At 41.1% G+C, this 26,216-nt stretch overlaps 1 protein-coding gene across 7 annotated transcripts in view; it reads right to left on the bottom strand.

Annotated features, from left to right (window-relative positions):
* NAV3 (neuron navigator 3) overlaps positions 1–26,216 on the bottom strand; it is a 441,074-nt gene that overhangs the window by 200,164 nt on the left and 214,694 nt on the right. For 3 of the 7 annotated variants that reach the window (XM_083400919.1, XM_083400912.1, XM_083400913.1), the window contains exon 1: positions 23,553–24,241. The exons of the other annotated variants lie outside the window; for them this stretch is intronic. In XM_083400919.1, coding sequence (XP_083257045.1) covers positions 23,553–23,795 — 243 coding nt within the window. In that variant the 5' untranslated portion in view covers positions 23,796–24,241. Of the gene's footprint in view, positions 1–23,552; positions 24,242–26,216 lie in introns of those variants that run through there. 7 annotated transcript variants of the gene reach the window in all.

Here is a 26,216-nt window from a genome sequence, read left to right as displayed (position 1 = left end):
GCAGAGGTCAACTCCACCCTTTATATTTTACCTGCTTTACATTTTAATTTGGAGAAATTCTTAATTTTGGAAGTGGCACATGAGCAATTTTTAAGTTTATGCTTATTTATCCCATTACAAGTTGCCGATTTGCAAGACCACATACTTACACAGATGATACCAAGGTGTATTTTTTACCCTACGGTTTAATAAATGTACCTAATGAACAAACAGTCCAATACGTCAGAACCTCCAGATGTGAAAAGATGTAAATGGAAAACTGAGGCAAACAACACATGCAAAGCAGTCTGAACCAAGTCTGAAAGTAAAGAAATTGGGTAATGTCATATTTCTAGATTATTTATTTATTTGAGAAATTATAAGATGAACTTTTGTTGTTGTTGTTGTTTTGTTTCTTTCATTATTTTATTAAATTTGTATACCACCCTTCATTAAAAAAAATGACAAGGCAGAATACAACATACACAGTATAAACAAAATAAAGATCCAGAAAAAAACAAGTCAGTGTGGTATAAGGGTTAGAGTGTTAGACTATGACCTGGGTTTAAATTACCACTAACCCACCTACCTCACTGGGTTGCTTTAAGGATGAAATGGGGAGGAGGAAAACCATGTACACCACCTTGAGCTTCTTGGAAGATAAAGGTGGTATAAAGGTAAAGGGACCCCTGACCGTTAGGGCCAGTCGCAAAGAACTCTGGGGTTGTGACGCTCATCTCGCTTTACTGGCCGAGGGAGCAATCAATCAATCAATACTGATTGGATTAAAAAAGGCATTCATGTTGCGAAGTCCTATCCAAGCAAGAAAGTATTAATGAGCCATCTGAATGAAGAAATGGGTGGTTACATCATTTTATTGATTTTTAAACATTTAAGGAATACTAATTATAAGTAAAGGGACGCGGGTGGCGCTGTGGATAAAACCTCAGCGCCTAGGACTTGCCGATTGTCAGGTCGGCGGTTCAAATCCCCACGGCGGGGTGCGCTCCCGTTGCTCGGTCCCAGCGCCTGCCAACCTAGCAGTTCAAAAGCACCCCTGGGTGCAAGTAGATAAATAGGGACCGCTTACCAGCGGGAAGGTAAACAGCGTTCCGTGTGCTGCGCTGGCTCGCCAGATGCAGCTTGTCACGCTGGCCACGTGACCCGGAAGTGTCTTCGGACAGCGCTGGCCCACGGCGTCTTAAGCGAGATGGGCGTGCAACCCCAGAGTCGGACACGACTGGGCCGTACAGGCAGGGGTACCTTTACCTTTAATTATAAGTAACTGATTACATGTCAGCAAATTCCACATGCTTCGAAACCACTTGGTTTTAGCGGCACCGGACTTAAACTTAGTCTTTCTTAGCATAGCGCTTAGTCCAAATCTAACTAAGGTTTGAGGAATTAGATGCATGCTTTCTGATTATGACATCGCTACACATCCAAACCTAATAGTTAATGAGGGTCTTCATGGGCTGGTTTACAGACAGCCCCATTTACACATGTCCAACATGTGTGTAGCTATGAATATGTGTATGAATATGTGTATGAATATGTATATATGTGTGTATGAATATGTGTATGAAAATGTGTATGAAAATGCGCATCGCGCTGAAACCGGAGGTGACCCGGAAACATCATAAAGATGTCACTGAAACAAAACTAAAAGGGCAGAACAGGATGGGGGTGGAGTGGGGTGTGTGTAGGCTTTCTCAATGGGTTTCAGTTATACAAGATTTCACTGATGTGTGTGGTGCCTTGGAAAGTAACTCCCACATAAGTTGGGGGCTGCCTGTACTTAGGAGTAGCCTCCTCCCATTTTGTTTTGGGGCTCAGTCAAATTCCCAAATTATATTGTGCAATTAACAAAGCATGTTAAGGTGGAGCAGGAAGCTCTGACATGCTGCTTCTTTCCAAAAAGCTAAATACATTTTAAACATATTTTAAAATTAAATGTTTGTTTTTTTAAAAAAAAAAAAAGAATAAACCAGTCAACTATTGATACAATTTCTGACTATGCCAGAAGTTTATAAACTTCACTGAACACAGAATATTGATTTTATGCATACATTTTATGCACCAAGGCAATGCCTGGATGTGGTTATGGAAAACAAAGACAGGTGGGCTAGTATTTAACTAGGCTCAGATTTTAGCATAACTCTGCCTGGGAATTCCATCTCAAGTCCATCTCTTATTAACCATGGAAAACGCCAACTGGCTTGACCAGGCATAACCTACAGAAGCAGACAACAGATTGTTTTTTAGGCTCATTATTGTGTCTAGACAAAACGAAACCAGTCTAATGTATATTTTGATAGCTACAATTAAAATGTTTCCACATATAGCTCATATTAGATTTATCTCCAACAATAGTTTAGAGGTTTTGTGGAAGGAAGGAATTTACCCAAATTATTGATATTGTTTCTTGTTCACTGTTGTTTCCATTTAACCCAGCCATCAAAAACAGGTGCAATGTGGTTAAATTCAATGTGAGTTTTAAAAATTCCTCTCACAGAGAACTCAAAACCTTTAATATTTTTAATGTTTTATTCCCCCCCCCCCAAAAAAGGAGAAACTGAGCAGCAATACAGCGACACACACAATGTGACAGTGATGTTGTTGTTGTTGTTGTTTAGTCGTTCAGTCGTGTCCGACTCTTCGTGACCCCATGGACCAGAGCACGCCAGGCACTGCTGTCTTCCACTGCCTCCCGCAGTTTGGTCAGACTCATTTTTTTAGCTTCGAGAACACTGTCTAACCATCTTGTCCTCTGTCGTCCCCTTCTCCTTGTGCCCTCCATCTTTCCCAGCATCAGGGTCTTTTCCAGGGAGTCTTCTCTTCTCATGAGGTGGCCAAAGTATTGGAGCCTCAGCTTCACAATCTGTCCTTCCAGTGATACCAGTGATACCAATGCTTATAAAGCCTTTGTATTTATTCTGGGATGCGGGTGGTGCTGTGGGTAAAAGCCTCAGCGCCTAGGGCTTGCCGATCGAAAGGTCGGCGGTTTGAATCCCCGCGGCGGGGTGCGCTCCCGTTGCTCGGTCCTAGCGCCTGCCAACCTAGCAGTTCGAAAGCACTCTCGGGTGCAAGTAGATAAATAGGGACCGCTTACTAGCGGGAAGGTAAACAGCGTTTCCGTGTGCGGCTCTGGCTCACCAGAGCAGCGATGTCACGCTGGCCACGTGACCCGGAAGTGTCTTCGGACAGCGCTGGCCCCCGGCCTCTTTGAGTGAGATGGGCACACAACCCTAGAGTCTGTCAAGACTGGCCCGTACGGGCAGGGGTACCTTTACCTTTACCTTTGGCTTGGATTCTAAGTCAGCCTTCTATGATTTTTATCAGTACCATTGGCTTGGATTCTAAGTCAGCCTTCTATGACTAGAAGAGTACCTTCACTTCATAGGAGAGGCTTGATCCAGTGGATACCATTGACAGAAGAGGACCTGCAGCCTCTTCACCACCCACTTTTTGCCAGGGCAGCATTCTGTGATACTCACGGGATGCTTCCACCTAGTAGGAGCAAACTCTAGATCTGATCCGTGAACCTCAAATGGAGCCCATGATGAATGAATGAATTGTGAAGTGCAATCCAAGTCTATAAACAAGCTCAAAAGTGGTGGAAGAGAATCAGCAATTGTAGGGTCTCAAAGCCCTAGTGTTTGAAATTCTGAAGAATTTAGCTGTCAGTGCTTCAACAGTTTTCCACCTCTGAACACCCTGAAGAAGAACTTGACAAGATGACATTAATGTGTGAATGTGTCCCATAAACCAAAATACAAATTGTGTGGGTTGTTTTATTTTTTAAAGAGACCTGGTGACTTTTTGTGACTAAGTGTTACAGCTTGGCATAGCTGTGGGAGTTAAATGACATCCTTCTCGGAACATGAAGCAAAAACAACAACAAAAAACAAGTCTTGCAAATATACAGCCATTTGAATTTTGATGTTTTTGACATATTTCTGACCTCATTCCTTCCCCACCATCCTGTCAGTTTTCCACATGATAAGATCAACTAATGGCATGTAGAATTATCCTCTAGCCAATCCATCCATTCCCAATGAGAGGGCTGTCTTCCCTTATTTTATTATGTTTTGTGGTTAAACAACACTATAAAAAGGAGCTATGCGTGCAAAGTATTTAACTTCTAAGAGATGGAGGCTCTACCCCTTATTGGCTCTAAGTCAGGCCCTGATCCATGCACTAAAAAGGTAAAGGTACCCCTGCCCATACGGGCCAGTCTTGCCAGACTCTAGGGTTGTGCGCTCATCTCACTCTAAAGGCCGGGAGCCAGCGCTGTCCGCAGACACTTCCGGGTCACATGGCCAGCGTGACAAGCAGCATCTGGCGAGCCAGCGCAACACACAGAACGCTGTTTACCTTCCCGCTGGTAAGCGGTCCCTATTTATCTACTTGCACCCGAGGGTGCTTTCAAACTGCTACGTTGGCAGGCGCTGGGACCGAACGACGGGAGCACACCCCGCCGCGGGGATTCGAACCGCCGACCTTTCGATCGGCAAGTCCTAGGTGCTGAGGCTTTAACCCACAGCGCCACCTGCAATCCATGCACTACACTCTCATAAAAAGCCTCATGTACAGATAGTCATACTCTTTGGAGATAGCTCTGAAGTTTCTGACTGGCTCACCATCTCCTCTGTTCTTGTAGCCCTTGGGAAGATGTGGGGAGAGTGAAAGCACCATCTAGGAACCTAAGAAGATGGTACTGGGGCAGGAATGTCCCATGGCACCTCAGATCTTCTGGAAGTACCTGCTCCCTTTCCTCTTCATCAGAGAAGATTCTTGGGCATGGCTGAGCCCTGACCCGAGTATGCACATCCAAAAGCTTCTAGTGAGAGTGCAGGTGGTGGCTTCTGTTGGTTTCACAAGGACCATCAGCCCTGGGTGAGCGTAGTGATAGGCAATAATGGGAACAAAGCTAGAGGAACAGAAATTGCTAGGGATCTGTCACCTTCCCCTTGTCTCTAGGCATAGATGGGTCTGCAGAGCTGAAGGGAATACACTCTGCCACTGACCTGAGGGCTAAGGGCTGTTTGTAGACTGTGTCAGCTGTCTCCAAGGAAGAACACTGCAAAAAGGGAAAACCAAGGTGCGCTTCGACCATTCGCTAAAGAAGAATAACCTATGAGGAAATTGCTTTCCCACTCCCTGCCAGAAAGAGCACTTCAGCCTGTCACTTGATATGCGACTATGTAGCTACAGTACTACCTATTAGCTCAAAGAGGTGACTGTGATTAGTGGTATCAAAACCCACTGAAATCATGCTCCCTCTCTCCCAACAAAGAAAATCAGTCAGGGCAACCAAGGCAGTGACAATGCCAAACCTGAGCCTGAAGATGAACTGAAATGTGTCTAGATATTGTTTCCTGCAAACATGACTGTAGTTGAAATGCTACCACCTTCTCAAGTACCAAAATAAAATTCCAAATATCTGTAATATCCAAAAGGGGATATTAAAGGCTGAGCTAAATAGTCTTACTCAGGAGAAGACAACTTCCTCTGTTCCTAAATTCCTGAATTAAAAAGCTTTCTAAAAAGCAAATTATGAAACATGTATTCTGTTTTACTATTATTTACATCTCTCCATTTTAACATTTAGGGTGGTTTATGTTGATTATCCCAATTGTACAATGGAGTTAATAACTGGATATAAGACATTCTTGCTTTCCCTCCTGGATATAAAAGAAAGTAAGCATTTCACATTTATTGAACAGATTCAGCAGAGGGTGATTGGAGTTACACATCATCTTTAGATGACAATCTCTTTATGAAGATTGGGTTCAGTCCAGTTGGACAACAGGTCAAACAACACAGCTGAAGGAAAGAAATAAAACCTTATTTAGTGGATGGTCATAAAATTTCTACGTTGAATGGCACATGCATTGCCCCTTCAGACAATATATTAGGAAAATGAGCTGACACCTACACATTTCTACTTGCCAAACTATTGAATATATGAAATGAAACCAATAGTTAGTCTAATATAAGGAGAAATCAATGGACATGCCTTAGTACTACTAGAAAGTTTTCCGAACTCATGCGGAATTCATCTTCAATGAGCCAAGAACATCTGGAAAATTCCTTTTGGAGTTACAGAAAGCCAAGTTTAACCATTAAAAAAAACCTTTATGGAATCCTAAACCTTCACTGAGAAAAGTCAAGGGGGAAGGAGTAAAATTATCTGCAGCCTTGTCCACATATGTGGGAATTAACAAAGAAATACTTCAGGACTGGCAGTAAGAGGGATTTATTTTAAAATTATTGCAGACGCAGTAACTACTTTGATCATCTGGTGTAGGTACCAATTTAGTATTATATTTTGAGGCAACTTTACAGTCACTATTCTGTCAGGTTGCAGAAAAGGAGTGCCTTTCCTTTCTAAATAAGTATGGCAGTCTGATCTTGAGTAAAAATCCAATACATGTATACTTAGAAACAACTCATTAAGTTTAATGGGGTTCATTTTAAGTAAATGGGTATATAATTGCAGCCTTAGATCCCTAAAGATGCACCTGCTTCTAAGTGGGAAGTATGCATCAAGAATGGATGAAGTCACTCAGCACTTATTCCACCCACCGTCCATTCACTTGAAAGTAGCTAATAAGGGGAAAGTGGATGTATTTGTATCCAATATTTTTTAGCCTTTTTACATGTCCACCAAGCATGGCATTTCAGTGGGCTTTAAATGGATTGTAATTATATATATATATATATGAGATCAAATACAGTGGTACCTCAGGTTAAGTACTTAATTCGTTCCGGAGGTCCGTTCTTAACCCAAAACTGTTCTTAACCTGAAGCACCACTGTAGCTAATGGGGCATCCCACTGCCGCTGCGCCGCCGGAGCACAATTTCTGTTCTCCTCCTGAAGCAAAGTTCTTAACCTGAAGCACTATTTCTGGGTTAGCGGAGTATGTAACCTGAAGCGTATGTAACCTGAAGCGTATGTAACGTGAGGTACCACTCTGTGTGTGTGTGTGTGTGTGTGTGTGTGTGTGGCTGCTGCTTTTGTGCTGTAAGGGCTATTTATAATGGTTTTACTGTTTATTAATTTCCATTTTTATTGTTGTGGAAGCCTTGGTGGATCTTATAGGACTCAAAAGTCAGTATATAAATGTGTATGTGTGTGTAATCTATTAATGAATATTATTTTAGCCACACCCATAGACACTGGTAAAGAAAAAAAGTCTGATGTAGCATTAGGTCATTTCATGGAGTCATTGAAAAAAGATTCATTTGCTCTGTCTATCTGTCTGTAATCTACTTTTTAATCTCATCTTTTGTCTTTCATTCCTCCTGTTAATATAGCAGTGCAAAGGAGGAGGAAACATTTGCATCTCACAGGTTGTAAGGCATACTGGTGATTATACTAATCAATAGTTGTTTGTCCGGTTTAGGTATATTTTCGTGTTGTTATCACTTTAGTAGCTGCAGCGAATGCAACATCTCAGTTGTAAAAGGCGATTCTTATCTTTTAGAATGTCAACAATTTGCCCAACCAGTAGAGCCATTTTACTGTACTGTGAAGTTCATGTTCAAGTCTGACTGGGCTTTACAACTTTGTTCAAGCAACATAATATCAGTGCTTGCGACTCATAAAGTAAATAGGAATGAGAAGTGAAGCATCTATGACAGGGATGGGGAACCTGTAGCTCTAAAATTTTCTTTATTGTTACATTTATATCCCACCTTTTCTTCAAGGAGCTCAAAATGTTATCAATGGATGTCTTCCTCTTCATTTCATTCTCACATCAATCCTGGGAGGTAGGTTGGCTGAGAGATAGTGACAGGGCTAAGTGAACTTCATTGCTAAGAGGGTTGAACGTTGTTATCCCAGGTTTTAGCCTGACATTATTAGACTTCAATTCCCATCAGCTCCAGCCATCATGGTCAATAGTCAGGGATGATGGGAATTCTAGTCCTATGACATCTGGAGCAGCCCAAGTTTACTGTCTATTGATACCCTAATTGGATTTAGCAGAATTGCAGTTCAATCTGCAATTAATTCTGCACAACAAGGGGCTCCAGCCTTTGACCTATATGCATTCCTTAGAAGTTTGTAGGGAATCCCCAGGCACACAGCTTTGAACATAGGGTCCTGATGGTTTGGAGAGAGCACCACAACTGCACAGCAATTGAAACTGCCGTTACACCCCCAGAATAAGTGAACTGCAAACGACTCATCTCAGTGTTTGTGCTGTAAGTTGGAAATTTGCTTCACATGTGTTGAGAGAGAAACAAAGAAATATCTTGAGAGGGGAGGTATTTCTCAAACATTCTTTTGGAAGGAAGCAGGGGAAAGGAGACTTAACTTTCTTCCCCATGCAGCTATTTCACACCCATTTGTTCAGAACACAGCAGACTATACACACACCAAAATTTCGAAAGCCCAGGCAATGTGCAAAGTCCATTGCAATTGACGCTGTACCTCTAGAAGCTAGACAGCATCTGGAAATACTCCAGGATAGCATTAGTAATGTTAAGTCACTCATTTGTCCCTTTTTTACAGAACAGAGCAGAATATATTCTGGGTCCCAGAATATTAACCCTTAACAGTATAACACATATTTGATATTTTCATTGTGACTTTGCTATTCTGTTGTTAGATCCCATTATATTCTTTTTATATCAAAAGGTCATTGGCATGTCAGATTTGCCAGCTCCAGCTGAGAGGTGGGGAATGAAAAGAACAAATCTCAAGGCATAGTATAGCAATGTTCTTCTCCTCTCCTCTGTATAAAGATGCCTAGAAACTTGTACCAAAAGCAGCACATTAATACTTATGCACTCATGCAGCTTATCAATGTAAGCAATTTCAGTAGCTGGCACTGAAAAACAATTTGGTCACAAATGGAAAGGGAATGGCTGTGTAAGATGCTGTATGAAAAGTGGGGAGTTCTTCAAATTGTGGTCTGTAGTTTAGTAACATCTGAGAATTCCGTTACAGAAATTGTATCTTCCTATAACTTAGTTTGCATTTTTAAAAACTTGGCTTTTTAAATATGCAAAACGCTTTGGATCAGCACTTTCCCTTCAGAAACACATCCAAGCCAATGGAAGCGAGCCTTTGTTTCTGGCAGAGTATTGCAATAGTGGTGTAAAACCACAATGGATTGGTGGTGATATTGTTGAAGTAGTAAGTTCTCAAGTTTTAGGCATCAGAGTCAATTCCAGCTGAGCCTTCTGGAGTAATATGTGTGTGTGTAGTATGCTATCAATGTCTAACATATTCAAATTCAAAACCTATAATATCTTGGGATCTTCCTTTTCTGTAAGGGGCAAATCTTCCTTGACCTCATGTCACTGACCTCATGCTGCCCTTGGAAGGGCAGAATGTAAATTTAAACAGATAAAACAATAGATTGGGTAGATTGTATTTTAAACTCAAGCAGGACAAACAGGAGTGAATTAGGGTTGAGAAACTTAATGGTTTATTGAACTGAATGGATTAAAAATCACGTTTCAGAATTTGACTTCAATGTATCCTTCATAATTACAGAAAGGAATCCCAGAATGGCATATACGTTTGGGTGCTCCATGTTTATTACTGTGCAGGGAGCCACCTGCCTTAATTGTAGAAGAGTTTTGCAGTGACACCAAGAAAAGTCCAATCATATACTGTGATTGAGCATTTTGTAAACTATAACCTATGAAACGAGATGCATTACATTTTGGCTTCCCTTTTTTTTTTTTTTTTAGCACAGCATCAGCTTCCAGAATTTCTGATCAAGGGGTTTCTAAGGCTTTAATCAAGAATACAATGTTGGCTCCAAAGAAAACCTACAACCACCAATTTTAGCAAAGCCAATAATAATCTAAACAAATTTCAATAGAGAACACATTCCCCTGCTCCCATATTGTATGAATCTAAAACCATTTTATGATTAGTCCTTTACAAGAAATTGTTTTGGGAGGAGAACTCCTTCAATAACTGTGGCTTCTATCCACAAACCAGCCATTCAAACAAGCACCACTACCCCTTCCAACTGATTTTCCCACAGAGCAATGGCAAAAGATAAAGAGAGCCCTATTCTCTCTTCAATCAAATGTAGAAAGGGGTTAAGGGATCTTGGAGCTTCTCTGTGCTGCCTCTCTCGTTCTGATACTCCTTCCTCAGTGCAGTTTATCCTGGACAGCTTTCTTCTACGTGAAAAAGTTGCTGGGTTTTTATCCCATCAGTATGACCCAACTGTGGAGGGTTGGTGACCTTTAGAAGCAGCCCAGCCTCCCCAAATGTAGAAGATTTGGCTATCAACTTTTCCTCCACATATATGATAAATATACCTTAGCTACTAATCTTTTTTTAAAAAATCTGCTACTGTCTTAGGTTTCTAATAAAAAAAAGGATGGCCTGGTTTGCACAGCAGATCTTGCAAACTTGTGTGCTCCTATAGCGGAGCTCACAGCCACACCAATCCTCACTGGTCTTTTTTGTTATTATGCTGCTAAGCCAAGGTGTGGCTTAGTGTTTGTCTGAATCAGGGTTCATTATTAAGCTCTCTATTCTTTCCTCAATAAAGGCCTCAATTACCAGTTACCATTTCCTAACTGAAGTAGTTAGATCTCCAAGAATGACTCAGAGAACAAGACTTGAAGTACCCCGTCTGGTCAGGGACTCCTTGAAGGCAACAAGTTTAAGCAGTTTTTCTCAGCTGTCCCTCATGTTGGTATTCCAGCTTCTTGAGACAACATATCTTTATGTGGCAGGCTTACTTTAGGTTTCCATGAAGTCTGGTGATACTCCTGGTGAGCATATTGATGAGCAAGCCACAGTAAAGATGTTACACAATTGCTTCCCTGCTGTCCTCATGCTTCCTGTGGACAACTGCCTTGTGTTGCCACTCTGACCAGAAGGAAGTCCTGCCTCCTTCCCAAAACTCCTTCTTGCCCTCCCGCCTCCTTCCCTAAGCTAAGTAAGCAGCCCTCCATCTTGCAGGGGGGCCAGTTCTGGGGGTACCTGACCCCTGCGTAAGTTGTGGGTTACCTGTATACTTAGTGTACAAAAATGACAGTTAGGCTTTACTACTCACAGGACAGCAGTACATTACAAAAAGAACACTTGATCCTCTATTTACATAGAAAATTAATAACATTTTACTTCAAACTTTTTAAATTTTCCTCATAATCTTTGAGTGATTGTTTAGGAAGGCCTTTGGACTGCTAAATATGGATCTATTTTTCTTATCCCTTCATGGACCCAATCCAGTCAAAATTAGCTATAACTATATTCCACCATTCATTGATCCAAGTCTACGTTAGATAGATAAGGTCACTGATCCAAACCTACGTTAGATAGTTAAGGTCTATATTTTAAAGGTTCAGCTATACTTCAGATTAAGTTTACTTAGACAACATGGCTGAATGGTTTCCCCCACATCATATCACCAGAAGTCATCTTCACAGCAGGAACTATAAATTTACCTATGCCCTTACTCTATAGAATGTTTACTATGATGGTTAATTCATCTCTACATCACTGGTTATTATGGAACAAAGAAAGCCTTCAAGTTGTGTTACCAGACTGATTGTGTATCTATCCACATGTTAGCATTACATATCCCTTAAAACATTTGTTTCCTGGTGAGAACAACATAGTATTTAAAAACCTTTCACAGAAATTAGAATTTAAATTCTGACATTCCTTAAAATAAAATAAAAACAGCCAGTATTTGTTCCAGCCAAGAACTGGGAATGAAATTTCAAGGCATATTCAGTTCCTCAAGATGGAACTTAAGGGCTGCTTTAGTTATCAGCATTTCCTCAGAGTTTTCACACAGTCAGATGCAATATCCTCTCCTCATCTGCTGTTTGTTCATAAACGTGTTGGATTTTGCACTGCAGAAACAGACAGGCACAAAACTGCACATTGTACCATATTGTGGTCAGGAAGCTAAGGTCAGTTGTGTGCCAATTTGGATTATTCCCAGTGGTTGAGGAAAAACACAATAATATAGTGTTCACAGTAACAAAAACATATGCTCCCAAAGATGAAAGTAGAAAGCAATCTAAATATCCAGCATTCTAGCAGCTATAGTTTTGTGGTACTTCCTTTTTTTAACTCCACACGGCAACAAAACAACTCAGCACAGTTCCTGATACACAAATTGCTTCCCTTTGAGGTGTGGGTGGGGGGAAAGCTCAAAATTGTTTCCTTCTGCAAATCTACATGCGGTATTTCATGTACTGGGGAAACACAGTCATATATTATATACATACAAATACAAGTTTTGTTTGCATTAATTTTTATGAGTAAGCTATTGGATAATTGTTCTTACACTTAGGATGATATTCAATGCTAATCCTACAAAGAGTAGGCCTACTGAAATTAATGAATTTAAGTTACCGTAGTTATATTCATTAACTTAAATGAGTCTACTTTGAATAGAACTAGTGCTGAATACTATCCACAGATTCTATCTTTAAAAGTTTTTTTTTTACATACTACGTTTTAAAAATTCACACTAAGAGTTTTGCAGAATTTGTTTGTTTGAATATATGTCACATTTCAGTCACATTTGTTTGTTTATTAATGTTTATACTCTGCCCTTCCTGCAAAACTGGAACACAAGGCAGATCACAACATTTCATATATAATATGCAATCCAGTATTGAAAATATGCAATAAAAACACCATAGAAAATTGTCTGCACCATAAAAAAATCACAGTACAACTTTGAACACATCTACTCAGAAGCAATCAGGGGACGCGGGTGGCGCTGTGGGTTAAAGCCTCAGCGCCTAGGGCTTGCCGATCGAAAGGTCGGCGGTTCGAATCCCCGCGGCGGGGTGCGCTCCCGTTGTTCGGTCCCAGTGCCTGCCAACCTAGCAGTTCGAAAGCACTCTCGGGTGCAAGTAGATAAATAGGGACCGCTTACTAGCGGGAAGGTAAACGGCGTTTCCGTGTGCGGCTCTGGCTCATCAGAGCAGCGATGTCACGCTGGCCACGTGACCCGGAAGTGTCTTCGGACAGCGCTGGCCCCCGGCCTCTTTGAGTGAGATGGGCGCACAACCCTAGAGTCTGTCAAGACTGGCCCGTACGGGCAGGGGTACCTTTACCTTTACCTTTACTCAGAAGCAAAGCCCAGTGAGTTCTGTGCGACCTTCTTCCAAGGATTGCAGGGTGATGGGCATGTTTAATTGTTGTGTTGACATCACTGTGATTTTTAGGAGCTTAATATGATCCCTGACCAAACTGGGGCAGGAGGGACTCACTTAGAATTTCAAAATCTCCAACAAACCCAAGTACTCTGAGTCAGCCCCAAAAAACCAAGCAGAGAGTCTAATTTGAAGGAGGGAAGTGCAATCCAAAAAACCTTTGAATAGTTGTGATATATTGCTGAGGGGGTGGGCAGGAGAAGAGGAAAGCAAGTCTTCATTCCACCAGTAATCTCAAATGCCTCATCCAGAGTCTATCCAGAGACAATTTGGCAAATTTAAAAAATCCACCTGGACAGACATTTTACCCCTGAAAAAGAGGGCATGTCCTGGAAAAAGGGGACACATGGCAACCCTATAATTCATCTATATAACACGGACTGCTTTTGCACTACTGCTTCCTAAGCTTTTTAAATTGTCTTATCTTCAAAAGCCACTTTCACAGGAAAGCTGTAAAGCTGACATCCTGAAATCTGCATATGTTCCAAGAAAATCTGGAATAAATTTAGCAAGTTTCTGATGTGTGAAAGTACTTTTCACTACCACTACCATCATACTTTTTAGTGTATGCTTGAGAAATTATTTACAATACGATGCTATCAGTCCCATCCCATTTTGCTGCATCTCTGGATCAATGCAATTATTGTGCCTTGTTATAATGTGCTGGTATACTATTATTACTTTTGAAAAGTGAGGGAAATGATCCCAGGACTAACTAATCAAGATCTACTAAAGAGAAGTGGGGAAAATGGAGTGAGAGCAAGACTCCTCCTGAGAGGATGGGTTGGGATGTACTCTGGCACCTCCAAAGCAGGGTGCCTGAATCAGAGGCAAGGCTAGCGCAGAAGTCGGGGGTTGAAGTAAGCACAGTGCACCTAGGTGATGTAAGAGGACAGAGCAGAGAAGGGGGAGTGGTTCCACTGCTGGGATGCTCCCTGGGATCTGACTTGTCATCTGTAACTCCCTCTCAAGATGACTCTTAAACCTATTGAGGCTCTGACCCATTGGGCCCTCCTTAGGGGAATCAACAGGCAATTCCCCCGCCTCCCCACAATTCTGATCCGCCCAGCCCCTACACACTGTCTCCTTGGGACTCCTGACAAAAGTGAACCTCAGGGACTATCAGGTAGAGGCATCTGATCTAAGTGCAAGGCTAAGTCAAGGCGCGCACTACAACTAATTTTCAATGGCATAAATTAGTCTGGGAGCATGCCCAGAAATACAGGTGATTATTGCCATAAGGCTGCTTCCTTCAATACAGTGCTGCTAAATAGGAAAAAGGAGGGAGAGAAGGAAAGGAGGGAAGGAAATGCCTCACAGAATAAGTTACCAGCTAGTGCAGCAGTTTAGTGCCACTGCTGTTGGTTCTGTGCCACAATAATGCTACCCTTACTGACCCTGCTAGTCTGGGGTAACAGCATTCAGCACAGAGATCAGAGTGACCCCATGTGGATGGTTGGAATTAGGCATAACAGTGCACACTTATTATTCACACAACCTTTCCTCTGCTTGCTTTCTACAGAAAAAGACACTGGACTTGCCCAGTGCTATTAAATAACCTAAATCAGCCTCACATCTGGGAAGTTAATTGCTGTGGGGAAATAAGTTATATAAATCAGAGGTATGGAGGCACATTCATTTTAAACAAGCAGCTATGCTATTGAACTGATTTACCACCAATCAATAAGTTCCCTTCTAAATAAGGAGCTGTCCCATACCTATTCAGGCAAATGGAAATAGCTCTTTTCCTTTCAGCAACCTCATTCATGCAAACCGCAGGTTCTCCCAATGAGCTTAGAGATGCACTTCATAAAAGGAAACATCATTCCTGTTTCATGTTTAAAGAAATGCTGAGAGTAACAATATTCAGGGTCAGTTGCAAAGCCCGGTTTCCTGGATTCTGTTCTGACTAGCCATTCCTCTTCCTCCTTAACCAAGCTCTTTCTAAATAAAGCTATTTACAACTCTGAAATGTCACGCTATTGCTATGGCACCCACAGAGAAAGTACAGCTCCTTTAGCTCTTTCTTGCACAACCAAGACGCATTGGTGCTTTGAAGCTTGCAGTTTTCAGTTTCCTGGTTTGGAATATGAATTTGCCTAGCAAATTACAGATTGAGCATTGTTTCCCTGAGAGATTCTTCTACAACATGAAACATAAAATGAGACACTGCAGCTGTGCAGAATGTACAATTATTAGTTTAACTCATTTAACTCTTCCCCACTCCTAGTCCTGAATACTAATCACAGTCTGGGCAAAGCTAAGCAAATGCATCCCAAAAAGACTTCAGGGAAGCTTCTTGCTCCTCTTTCAAGAACTCTCCAGTAATGCATGCAACTACTGACTGGTTTTCCAATCAAGATGAAGATTTTTGTTCATTATAATGGGTAAGACAAAATCCTCACTCGGTGGTTTGCACTGTGTTGCACTCAGATTCTGAATTCAATTACACATCTCCTATAAAGTCTTGCAACATGGTCACACTGTTGTTTTGTTTAAGGCAACAATTACTATTTATAAATGATATGATCCACTGGAGCCTCTTTTACATTATTTTAAATGGACAAGCTATATTCACAGAAGAAAATCCTGTTTACTGGTTGGCATGCCTTGGCAGGAAATCCCATTGTTGCTGTTAGTGGTGAGTAAAAGTCCTGTGTGCTGATTTATGTCTTACTCACCCTAAATCATGTATGAGCCATACAGACCTTTCCTGCTGGATGAAAGCATTCAGCAACACTTGATAGGAAGTCAAGCTTTCTATGCATGACCATCCTGATTACTAATATGTGGTGGTTTTACAGATGTCCTATAAATCAAACTCTGATGCACAACAGGAAGCAGAGGCTGCCAAGTCCTTGGGAGTCCAGCACAGCATCATCAAGATGCTAGGCCAGGTGCTAGAAATGTGGAATGCAGCTTTGCTGAACAATATTTGGGGCTCAAGAGATTCCATTGCCTCTTCTTGAACTCCTTTTCCAGATTAACTGCAGCTGTATTAATTGGACATTTTCAGCTGAATAATGATTTTGAGCTAGTGTTGAAAGCGAATCTTCCTAATGAGAAACCAAGCCACGCTATCTGAAATATCTGAGAAGATCAGGGCAGAAAAGTAGTCAGGGAGGTTCAGGAAAACTGCCCACGCATTTCTTTTTGTGTGGCGAGGAAATTAGGAAGCCTTATTCCCTGATCTAGTATTGCTGACCAATGGGGGGGGGGGCGGAATCAGCTCAAGCAGAAGTGGGAATATATGTGTGCAGAGATGCCAAAATTTGGGGCTGGTTGCCATAACATTTTGAGAAATGTTAGAATTGTGTGTGCATGCATGCAAATTAAGTAACAGCATTTCCATTTAGTGAACATAATTAAGCTGTGATAAATTATGCATGTGCCCTAAGAGGCCAGGTTACGAAACTCAACTCCAGCTCATTATTTCACATGGTGTTGCATAGGAAGGAATGCAGAGCACACGAGTGTGTTTTTCTGTCACTGTCCCACACATTCTGCTGAGCAGAAGCAGGCAAGATGGACAGCAGCACAGTAGCACCAAGTTGGCAGAAGCAGCTGTGAGGATTGCTCTCACACCCATTTTCCTGTGTCACTCCTTTACTCCACTTTGGAACACAATCACATGCTGGTACATGTTTGTCAACATCAGCTACAGAAAGAATTTGCTGTTATCTTCATTCTCTTCTGGAGCTCCAATTGAAACTTCATCCCTAATCTCTACTGGGCTCCACCCAAGAACCATCCTGAACACCCTGGAACTCAGACATTTTGGCTCCCAAATGCCACAAACCCAGAAGTGATTGTGAACATTCTTTTGGAACCCGAACATCCTACAGGGTTTCCACAGCTTCTGATTGGCTGCAGGAGCTTCCTGTAGCCAATCAGAAGCCGTGATTTGGTTTTTGAATGTTTAGGGAGTCAAACGGACTTCTGGAACAGATTCGATTCGACTTCCAAGGTACAGTGGCGTAGCGTGGGGGGTGCAGGGGGGGCCGGTCGCACCGGGCGCAACATCTGGGGGGGGCGTGCTCGCACTCGCAGCTCTCTGTCCCTAGGGCAGAGGGGGCACAAATTACTTGCCTTGCCCCGGGTGCTGACAACCCACGCTACGCCACTGCCAAGGTACGACTGTATTTTGAAATCACCCATGCCCAACCATTAGATTAGAACAAGCCATTTACAAGCGAAACAGCATGCAAGTCATCTCCTAGGCATCACGATCAATATTGCACTTTGTTATAGCTTCTCTCATGTTTTATACATGCAGACTTGCAGACGTGGTTATTAGCTGGCAGCTTCTCAGTATTTATACCCACAAACTGTATGATCCTGCCTTAACCACTTGAGGATTAGCTTCCCTTTGATTTGACTTGCTTATTTTCCAAAACCTCTACACTTGGTTTATACAGTGCTTGCATAAGAGCCACCAGAAAGCAGCACACTTCACACAAGGGGATTATCTGCTTGCACTTACCAGACAAAACATTGTGAATTCCTTGACTGAGAATTTCAATGTGTTATGCAATCTTTCAGCGAATTTTCATTCCAATAAAAGCAAAAGAGGCTAATGAACAAAAAAACCAGCCCAGAAACTTAAAATTCATAGAAAGTAACCAACTGTTATGAACAGAAGCAGCAACTACTCCCGCAGCAAGGACTACAACTGCATGGCAAGTTAGTGCTGTAAGAAGAGGAAAGCAGACTCATCTTTGTTTAGTGATCCATGGAAGAAAGGTGGTTTCATATAGATGTGATGGAACAAAGTTTGTCCACATGTAACTTGTGCCTTCTTCCTTCTGACCAAAAAGTGGTTTGGAAGAAAAGGAAAGTGATAAGCTGGGGGAAGAGTTTGAAGGGGATGGTTATACTTGTGTGCCCCCCCCCCAAAGGTACCTCTGGGGAACCCGAGGATGCAGTAAGGAGCTGGGTAGCACTTCAGGAATGTGGATAATCTCTCTGTTAGTCAGTAGCTGGCTATGAGAATATATATATATATTACATTTCCTTAAAAATAAGTTTCCTCAAGTTTCAAAATGGTGTGCCCAAATAGCAGCAGAAAGGACATACTACTTGTGTAATGATAGATAGATAGATAGATAGAAGATAGATAGATAGATAGATGATAGATGATAGATAGATAGATAGATAGATGATAGAGATAGATAGATAGATAGATAGATAGATAGATAGATATAGATAGATGATAGATAGATGATAGATAGATAGATGATAGATAGATGATAGATGATAGATAGATAGATGATAGATAGATTGATAGATAGATGATAGATAGATAGATAGATAGATAGATAGATAGATAGATAGATAGATGATAGATAGATGATAGATAGATAGATGATAGATAGATAGACAGACAGATATAGATAGATATAAGATAGATCTAGATAGATGATTGACAGTCTTACCTTGCATATTAGTTGGGAGCAATACTGCAAGCACAGCATATCTAAGAAGGAGGAGCTTCTGGGTAGCCATGAACTGATTCCTGCAGCTGTACTCTAAGCCAGACTTGGCAATATAATGAAGTCTGGAAGCCAACTGGGGTGTCAAAAGTCTCTACAATTCAGGAGGACAGTACACAAAGATTGTGGGGAAAACAGCTGGGTGGCAAAATAATGTACTCTATTGAGATGTAGAAAATTCAAAATTATTTTGGAATTCAGAGCACTTCAAGCTACAGAAGGAATGGACCAAGGATTTCCTACATGTTAATCATTACACCTTTCGGACAAGAAAGGTTAACAACTCTAGCAATTGCTAGAGTTGCATTTTCAATGCATTTAAAATAGCAAACTGGAACCTGGAAGCAGGAGCCAAGCATAAATGTAAACCAGATGATTAATTCATACTTTCCATTATCTTTAACAGATAGAGTCATCATTTTCCCCTCAAAAATAGGAGTTCCCACATATCCAATTATATTCCATAATTGCCCAAACACAAGCAGATTTTTCTTGCATTCGGAAATTCTGAGAAGGTATTCATTACACTTTGAGTGAAAGGCCTTTTATCTGATCTGTGTCAATGGAAACATTCCTAAAGGTATAGCACTATACACTTGGAATGTCATATGTTTAATGCATTTGCTAATTCCCAAGAAATTCACCTACAAAATGACTGGAGCATTGGGGAGCAATAGCGCTGAGTCCACATCTGCATAGCATAACTTGGAGGACCATTAACCCTACTGACAACTCAACATCCACACTAAATATTTACCACTGATTTATTGCTGAAGTAATTTCTGTATGTGTCCCATCTACTACTAAGGTTGCACTTGATCAGCAGAAGACCGGTATTAAATAACTACCAAACAATTTAACTGTAGTTTCATGCATCCAAAGTGAAACCACAGTAAAAGGACAGTGGTTCTGAAATTCAGGGTAAGCATTTTGGTTGGCTTAAGCAGAATTTAATGAGTGGAATGTTAAAGACAGCATCTCCCAAAATCTCATACTTGCTGCATGGTAAATTATGCTGCCTTCAGATGGCACTTTATTCCATCTTCACAACATTTCCATACCTGCTTAATTTCATATATTATGTGATCATGTGCATGATATAAAAGCTACTTCTGGGAATCTAGTGGAAACTAGGTGAAATTTAGCATTCGTGTCTCTGTTATTTCCTGAAAATATCCATTTGCCATGCTGTTAACTTGGAAAAGCATGGAAGTTTTATATTGACAAAAACTGGGGTGGTATACCTGCAAAACAGTTTTTTTCCAGTCATTTAAAATTTAGTGCCACAAGTTGTAAATTAATCATAAAGCTACCGTTCCAGGACACAACAAGGTACTGCAGTGTCAAATGAACTTTAGAAATCAGGACAGAAGAACTAGTATCGTAGCCAGTAAAACCAAGGCAATAACTGCACGTCTGAATGTGGCCTTAGTTAGCCATACTGGTTTTTTTACTGACAAGGATAAAGCAAAAAGAAGCAACAGAAGTTTTATCTCTGGGCATATCTAAACTGCAGACTTAAACTGGTTTAATAACAGGACTTTTTAGAGTATTCTGGAAGCGCTCTTCTCTGCATGTATGGGAAGGGATATCTAGCAGAAAATTCAAGACTCAACACCTCACCAAACTAGAGCTGCCGTAGAATAAAATCAATATATGTTTAGAGTATAGCTTGTGCTACAGCTGGTGTTGCACTGGGAGTAAATATATTTTGTTTGAAGTAGGCACAAATGCTTCATGGGAGCCATAGCCAGGAAAGCTACTGAGTGCAACAAAAGTAATAAATCCACCCCCACCCCACCCCCATTGCAAAAACACAGAGAGATTATTCAATCACAACAGAGGCGGATATTTCAAATGCAAATTGCAATTCAACAGCACAACATAGATTAACCAAGTATTTAAATTTGTGTTCAATTTGAGCTGATTTACAGCCATTTCTTCAATTGACTTCAGTGTCACTAAAATAAACAGGACAATGCTTCAGTCTTTAACCTTTTTATATAGAAGTCCCACAAATTTCAATATGGCATACATCAAGTAAATACACTTAGTGTCACAAATTAACTTAAAAGGGCTGCTTTATTGATTTGTAACCCTTATTGGCCTGCAATTCTAGATCTCCTCAGCACAAAAATATGTAAGGTTTGGCCTCATCTGGCAATGTTAGTTGCTGCACGTTTCCATCTGAGGACAAATTATTTATCAGTTGCTTATTGTAAGTATGCATAACCATCACTGGTGAGCAGAGCCTTCCATCTGCATGCTGCTTTCCCAGCACATTACATGTGGGAAACATGCAGGCAAAGCAGGCTCCTGCAGCCAGCAGGATTGCACTATCTGCTCACCTCCTGGTGAGGGAGAAGGTGCAACCCTGTTCAGTCTGACTATGTGCACATCTTGGCACAGGCAGGGTAGGGCTGTTTGAAAAGCCCTCGTGGAAAGTGTGGCTCTCCACACCCTCCTGTCACTGCACCTCTTGAGGGCCTGACCCAGGGCTGCTTACGACCCAATGGCCAAATAAGGAGTCAGACACAGTAGGTTGGGTTGAACTAAAGGCCACTTTAGTAAACTTAAATACAATGAACTATATGATTACCTAAAGAGGAAAATACCTATAAGTGCAGGAGTAAACTGAACCTCAGGCCAAGCCTGCAGCTAATATGGCAAACCACTCTGCCTGTGGAAATGATGGGGAAATCCCTTAAGGTGCATGGACACTTCCTTCTACTATATCTTGCAGCAGAAGCCACTGAGTTCAATTCAGAGTTAATAAGCAAATTTACACTCGTGGAACTGGGTCTTGTTAGGTTTCACTTGCAGCCTGTTGAAGATCTGCTGTGAGGGTTGGCAAGGACTCCACTAACTTCCATTCATGGAAACCCCACTGGGTCCAAGTCAAAGAAGAGCCCTTCTGTGAATGGAAGGTCTCCTTCCATGAATGGAAAGGCACCTTTTCATCCAGCCCACTGCTTGCCTGTGCAAGGCAACATCAATGATTCATGATCTGGGTCTATGAAGCTGCTTGTCAAAGGGGCCATTGATTTAAGAGGTGTTAAAGGGAACAATCAACCAAGCACAGAAGCATAATTTCAATGGCTTACGGTGTGTTTCACTGAAATACATTCACAATGTAGAACAGCAATGCATTGTGGATTCTATAAAACATGTATTATAGATCAATGTCCTCCTTAGGGAGCATTGTAGCCCAGTCACGAGTTCTAGCAATAAAATGCTGTGCAAAGAAACAAGATGCTCCCAATGTCTCTAGCCCCAGTACAAGGTACAGACGAAGGACACAATCCAGATATAGAAAAAGCACATCCCATTAAGATACATGTGACATAAGTATGCTTACAGGTCTCTGTATTGTTTATGACTTTCACCATTTCTATCAGCAGCTTTTCTTATGGAAATCAGAAAATATTTCATGTACCAGCAATAAAACAAGTCAAACTTGCATTCAGTTTAAATAAAAGACTCAGGAAGTTACCTTTTCAATTCAATGCTCTCTCCATCTTGCCAAATAATAATGTTCAGAATGAAAAGAGTTTCCCCATGGTAACTTGGGAAGGAATAATATTAAAGAAAACATTTTTTTACACTCCTTCAAATGTATCAAGAGCAAAGAAATATGCAGGACTCCATTACAACTAAAATGCAGCATATGTTCTATACTGCATGCAAAGGTTTACTGACAGTGATACTCAACTAAAACTTTTGGTGGAGAAGAAAAAAGGTGGTTGTTTCTGGCCAGGAAAAAAGCTGAAATCAATAAGGAGCACTGGGAAGCTTCGAAAAGAGCATTCTCTGAACTTTACTGCACATTGGTGAATGTGGCAAAGCCTGTACACCACATTTCAACACAGGCTAGTAACACATACTAAGTTCCAAAGAGAGTTTGTGGCAAAGCGGCTACTACCTTCCCAAGTCATCACTTCATCTCCTAGTTAACAGTAGGCAAGTATGAATACTGTGACCAACATCTGCCTGGTTTTCTATCACGAGGTTTATTTTAAAACACTGATGTTCTGCCACAGAATTGTGTATAATTTGTATGAGCATGTTTTCCCAAGATGTGTTCTGGTTTACACCTTATGGAGACAAACAGGACCTAAGCCAGGTGGTCTTTGCTCCCCCCCCCAACCCGATTTTGTTTTAATGAGGCTTTCCCATGATAATGTCCTGGTAGAATATGCCTAATGCCTGTAATCCAAAACAAATATAAGCCTGTACTATTAAATTAAGAACATGCAACAAACATCAGATAAAGCAAATGGAATTCTGCTGGTACTACCATTCTAAGATAACAAGGCTCAGAAAGAAATAGCAATGATTCTCACTGAACAAACAAAAATTGTTTCAGTTCTCCAAACAACATTATGCTGGAGAGAAATCTTAAGATTTGTCACTATAAATCAGAGCACTCTGGAATATCAGAAACAGAGGTAGCCAAAATAGAAAGCTTTTTTGCACACAGGCAAATTTTTATGCTAGGATGTATATATATATATTTTCAGTTACGTAAAGCAGTAAGGGTTGGGAAACAAAACAAAACAAAACCCAAACTACCAAGAGTGTTTGTTGTTATTGAGTTAGCAAGCAACTTCCTTTGCGAGTCAGGATGAGCGTGGGAACAGTGTGTTTCTTAAAATACAGTACATGCACACCCGCCAAACATCAATATTTCCTTAACCAACATCATTTCACAACTCTGCTTCTCTGAGCCTCTGCACAGGATGATAAGATCTGAAGTGCAAATAACATGCAAAATAAAAATTAAAATCACTCACTCCCAAAATTAGCTCACTATATACAATTCTCATACCCACCACACTATTAGACAAGCATTGCATAAGTAGGTCACTCCCCCCCAAAGTTCAGATCTGCAGGTAAAATTCAGAACTAACCTTGCTATCCTCTGTCTCCTTGTTTTTTCCTTGGAGTGCTTTTACTTCTCCAAAATCACAGGCTGACTTTAATGTAAACTGACAAGAAAGCATTGAGCTCTCTGCCCTAGGAAGCTCCAGAGACTTTGATGAATATTGCTGTGACCTGCTTGTGCCAAGATTTGGTATCGGACGGGCAGTATGAACAGGCTTTGACCCTATAGGTGGCTGTCTAAGCTTTGAGGCAACACCAAGTACAGGCATGGCTTTTATAAACGTCTCCGCTTTCTGCCAAAAAGAAAATTGCTTCTGACCTCAGCCGGGTAGATTTTAGCTTCAGTGAGTTCCAGAACAAATGCTTTAAACAAAAGTTGCAGTCATCTTTTGAAAGTTTTAAAAACAATATGACGGTTTTTTCAAAAAGAGGCAAATCTTTTCGTTCATCTCTGCTCTTGCTCTCCCGCACAAACAGCATTTAGTTAAGTCAGTGACTGTGTAAGACTAAACACTCCTTTGAGGCGTGAACTTTTCTTCAAGGTAACTGCTGCAAAGCCGCCTGTCTGGGATTAAAGCACTCATAAATTTGCTGTTTCATCTCCCTACACCATTGCATTGCCGTGCATTAGCAGAAAGAAACTGAGAGAGAGAGGCCAGAAGGCGGAACATCCTCGTATCCCAACTGTCTAAACAGCAGTGAGTCCACAACACTGGAATCACAGACCTCTTCCTGATTACATAAATAACCAGCCCACAACGTCTAAAAAATCATTTTGAAGGAGGGGAAAAATGAAATCCAACTCATGGCCAAAGCAAACAGCTGTTAGAAGTGTTTTAGCCGGAAACAATCACAGCTAAGAAGCTGTTTGTCCCATTCCCAACTATTTTTCACTGCTGACAGCCATAAGCTACAATACTTCATTCACTGTTCCTCCCATGAAATCAGGTTAAGTTCACACAGGCTAGCAATGGATGCTGAATCTCAGATACTGTCTGCCTTTGCTATGTTAAATGCATTTAAGAACAAAGGTTAGGGGGAGGGGGGAAGTATCTCCATTAGTGGCAGTTTTTGTTGTTGTTTTGCCCTGGCCACACTTCAAAATATCATATTCATTTTGGCAGTTGTCAAAATAGTTGACAGTTCAGCCATCTAACAATGTCTAAAACTTCATGTTACTTATGTGTGGTTTTTTTTTAAAAAAAAAAAAAAAGCTGTGGAAAAGTGCCTTTATCAAGCAAAACGAGCAACATCTCGACTTTGAATCTTAACTCATTGTGAAGATGGCTGAGGAAATCCCACCAACTCAGACTTCCCTCAGACTTCGCCTGCTCAGACACAAAAGAAGACTTAAGTACAACTACGATCAGGAATGCAATCAAATGCATTTCTATGCAGACATACGGTATGCAGACTCACAATAGTTATGACAGCTAGCATGGCCCACTAGGCAGAGATTTGGGAAGCTAAAGGTTCAATATCCATCTCTACCATTAATCATTGTGGGACTTTCTCCACATCACTATTCTCTGCCTTGGTGTGTCATGGGTAAAGTACTAGCCTACCTTGCAAGGCTGTTGTGCGAGTGAACTAATGCTTGCTAAATAGGAGTAGGAATATTCTAGGTAATGAGATCATTGTGCTAAGTGTTTCATAGAGAAATCACCTTCATATATGTTGTGTTTAGAAGGTACATTATACATCATTGCCCAACTGTGAGCGTGTAGAACCATAGGTGTTTTGGGCCAGTTTGTAAATCTATCTCATTTTATTATACATAAAGGAGCTGTCAGGATGCTTCATGCCGCTGTTAAACTGATTAAAGAGGTGCTGTCTTTGTTAAGCCTCATAATGAAGCCATTAGTTAGATAGTGTGTGTGTATGAGAGGGTGTGTGTGTGTGTGTGTGTGTGTGTGTGTGTAGATTTGGCTTATGGAAAGGATCTGAGAATTGAGCACCTGAGCATGGAGATAGATAAATTAATGAACATCCAATAGGTTCCACACACACACACAATCATCATGTGTTAACAAAATACAACTGGGAAAAAAATAATGAAACTATTGAAATGAGTTAGGACCAACACCCGTACAATGACAAAATTTATATATTGGCTTGATAATGCAGACAGCTCACAAAGCTTATGAAAAACAACAGATTTGATGAACATGAAAACCAAAGATGAATTCAGCTAGAACAGCACCAGAGTCCATTCCCCCATGTGTGGTGCACCCGCACAACTACAGAACTAGGCCATTACAGGATGGTCTGGGTATGCATTCCAGAACCCATCTAGTTGTATCCCTTCTACACACTGAAGGAACAATTCTACCTGCTGCTGTTGCTGCTGCTGCTGTTATTTTCAAAAATGTTAACATTTTTATGGTCCAGCATTCTGTTCTCAGGATAGCCAGTTGTCTGTTTTAAGTCTCCAAGCTGGACATGAGCGCAACAGCATTCTGCCTACCTGCAATTCCCAGCCACTGGCATGCACAACATGATGCAGAACATGATGACTTGTGAAAATACGTCAACAGTTCAATAGTTCTTGGACAGGGCATGCCATCAGATCGTCCATGAAGATGGAGCCAGTTTGTGTGCACCCAATTATCACATACCCAGCTGCCTCTGTCAATTGAAATAGCAAAAGAAATGCATTTGTAAAATTTTCTGCTGAACTCTAAGCTCTT

Source organism: Podarcis tiliguerta (genome assembly GCF_965153285.1).
Source record: "Podarcis tiliguerta genome assembly, chromosome: 10".
NCBI classification, from domain to species: domain Eukaryota; kingdom Metazoa; phylum Chordata; class Lepidosauria; order Squamata; family Lacertidae; genus Podarcis; species Podarcis tiliguerta.
The sequence above is the reverse complement of the archived record's forward strand: the minus strand, read 5'-3'. Positions and strand labels throughout refer to the sequence as shown.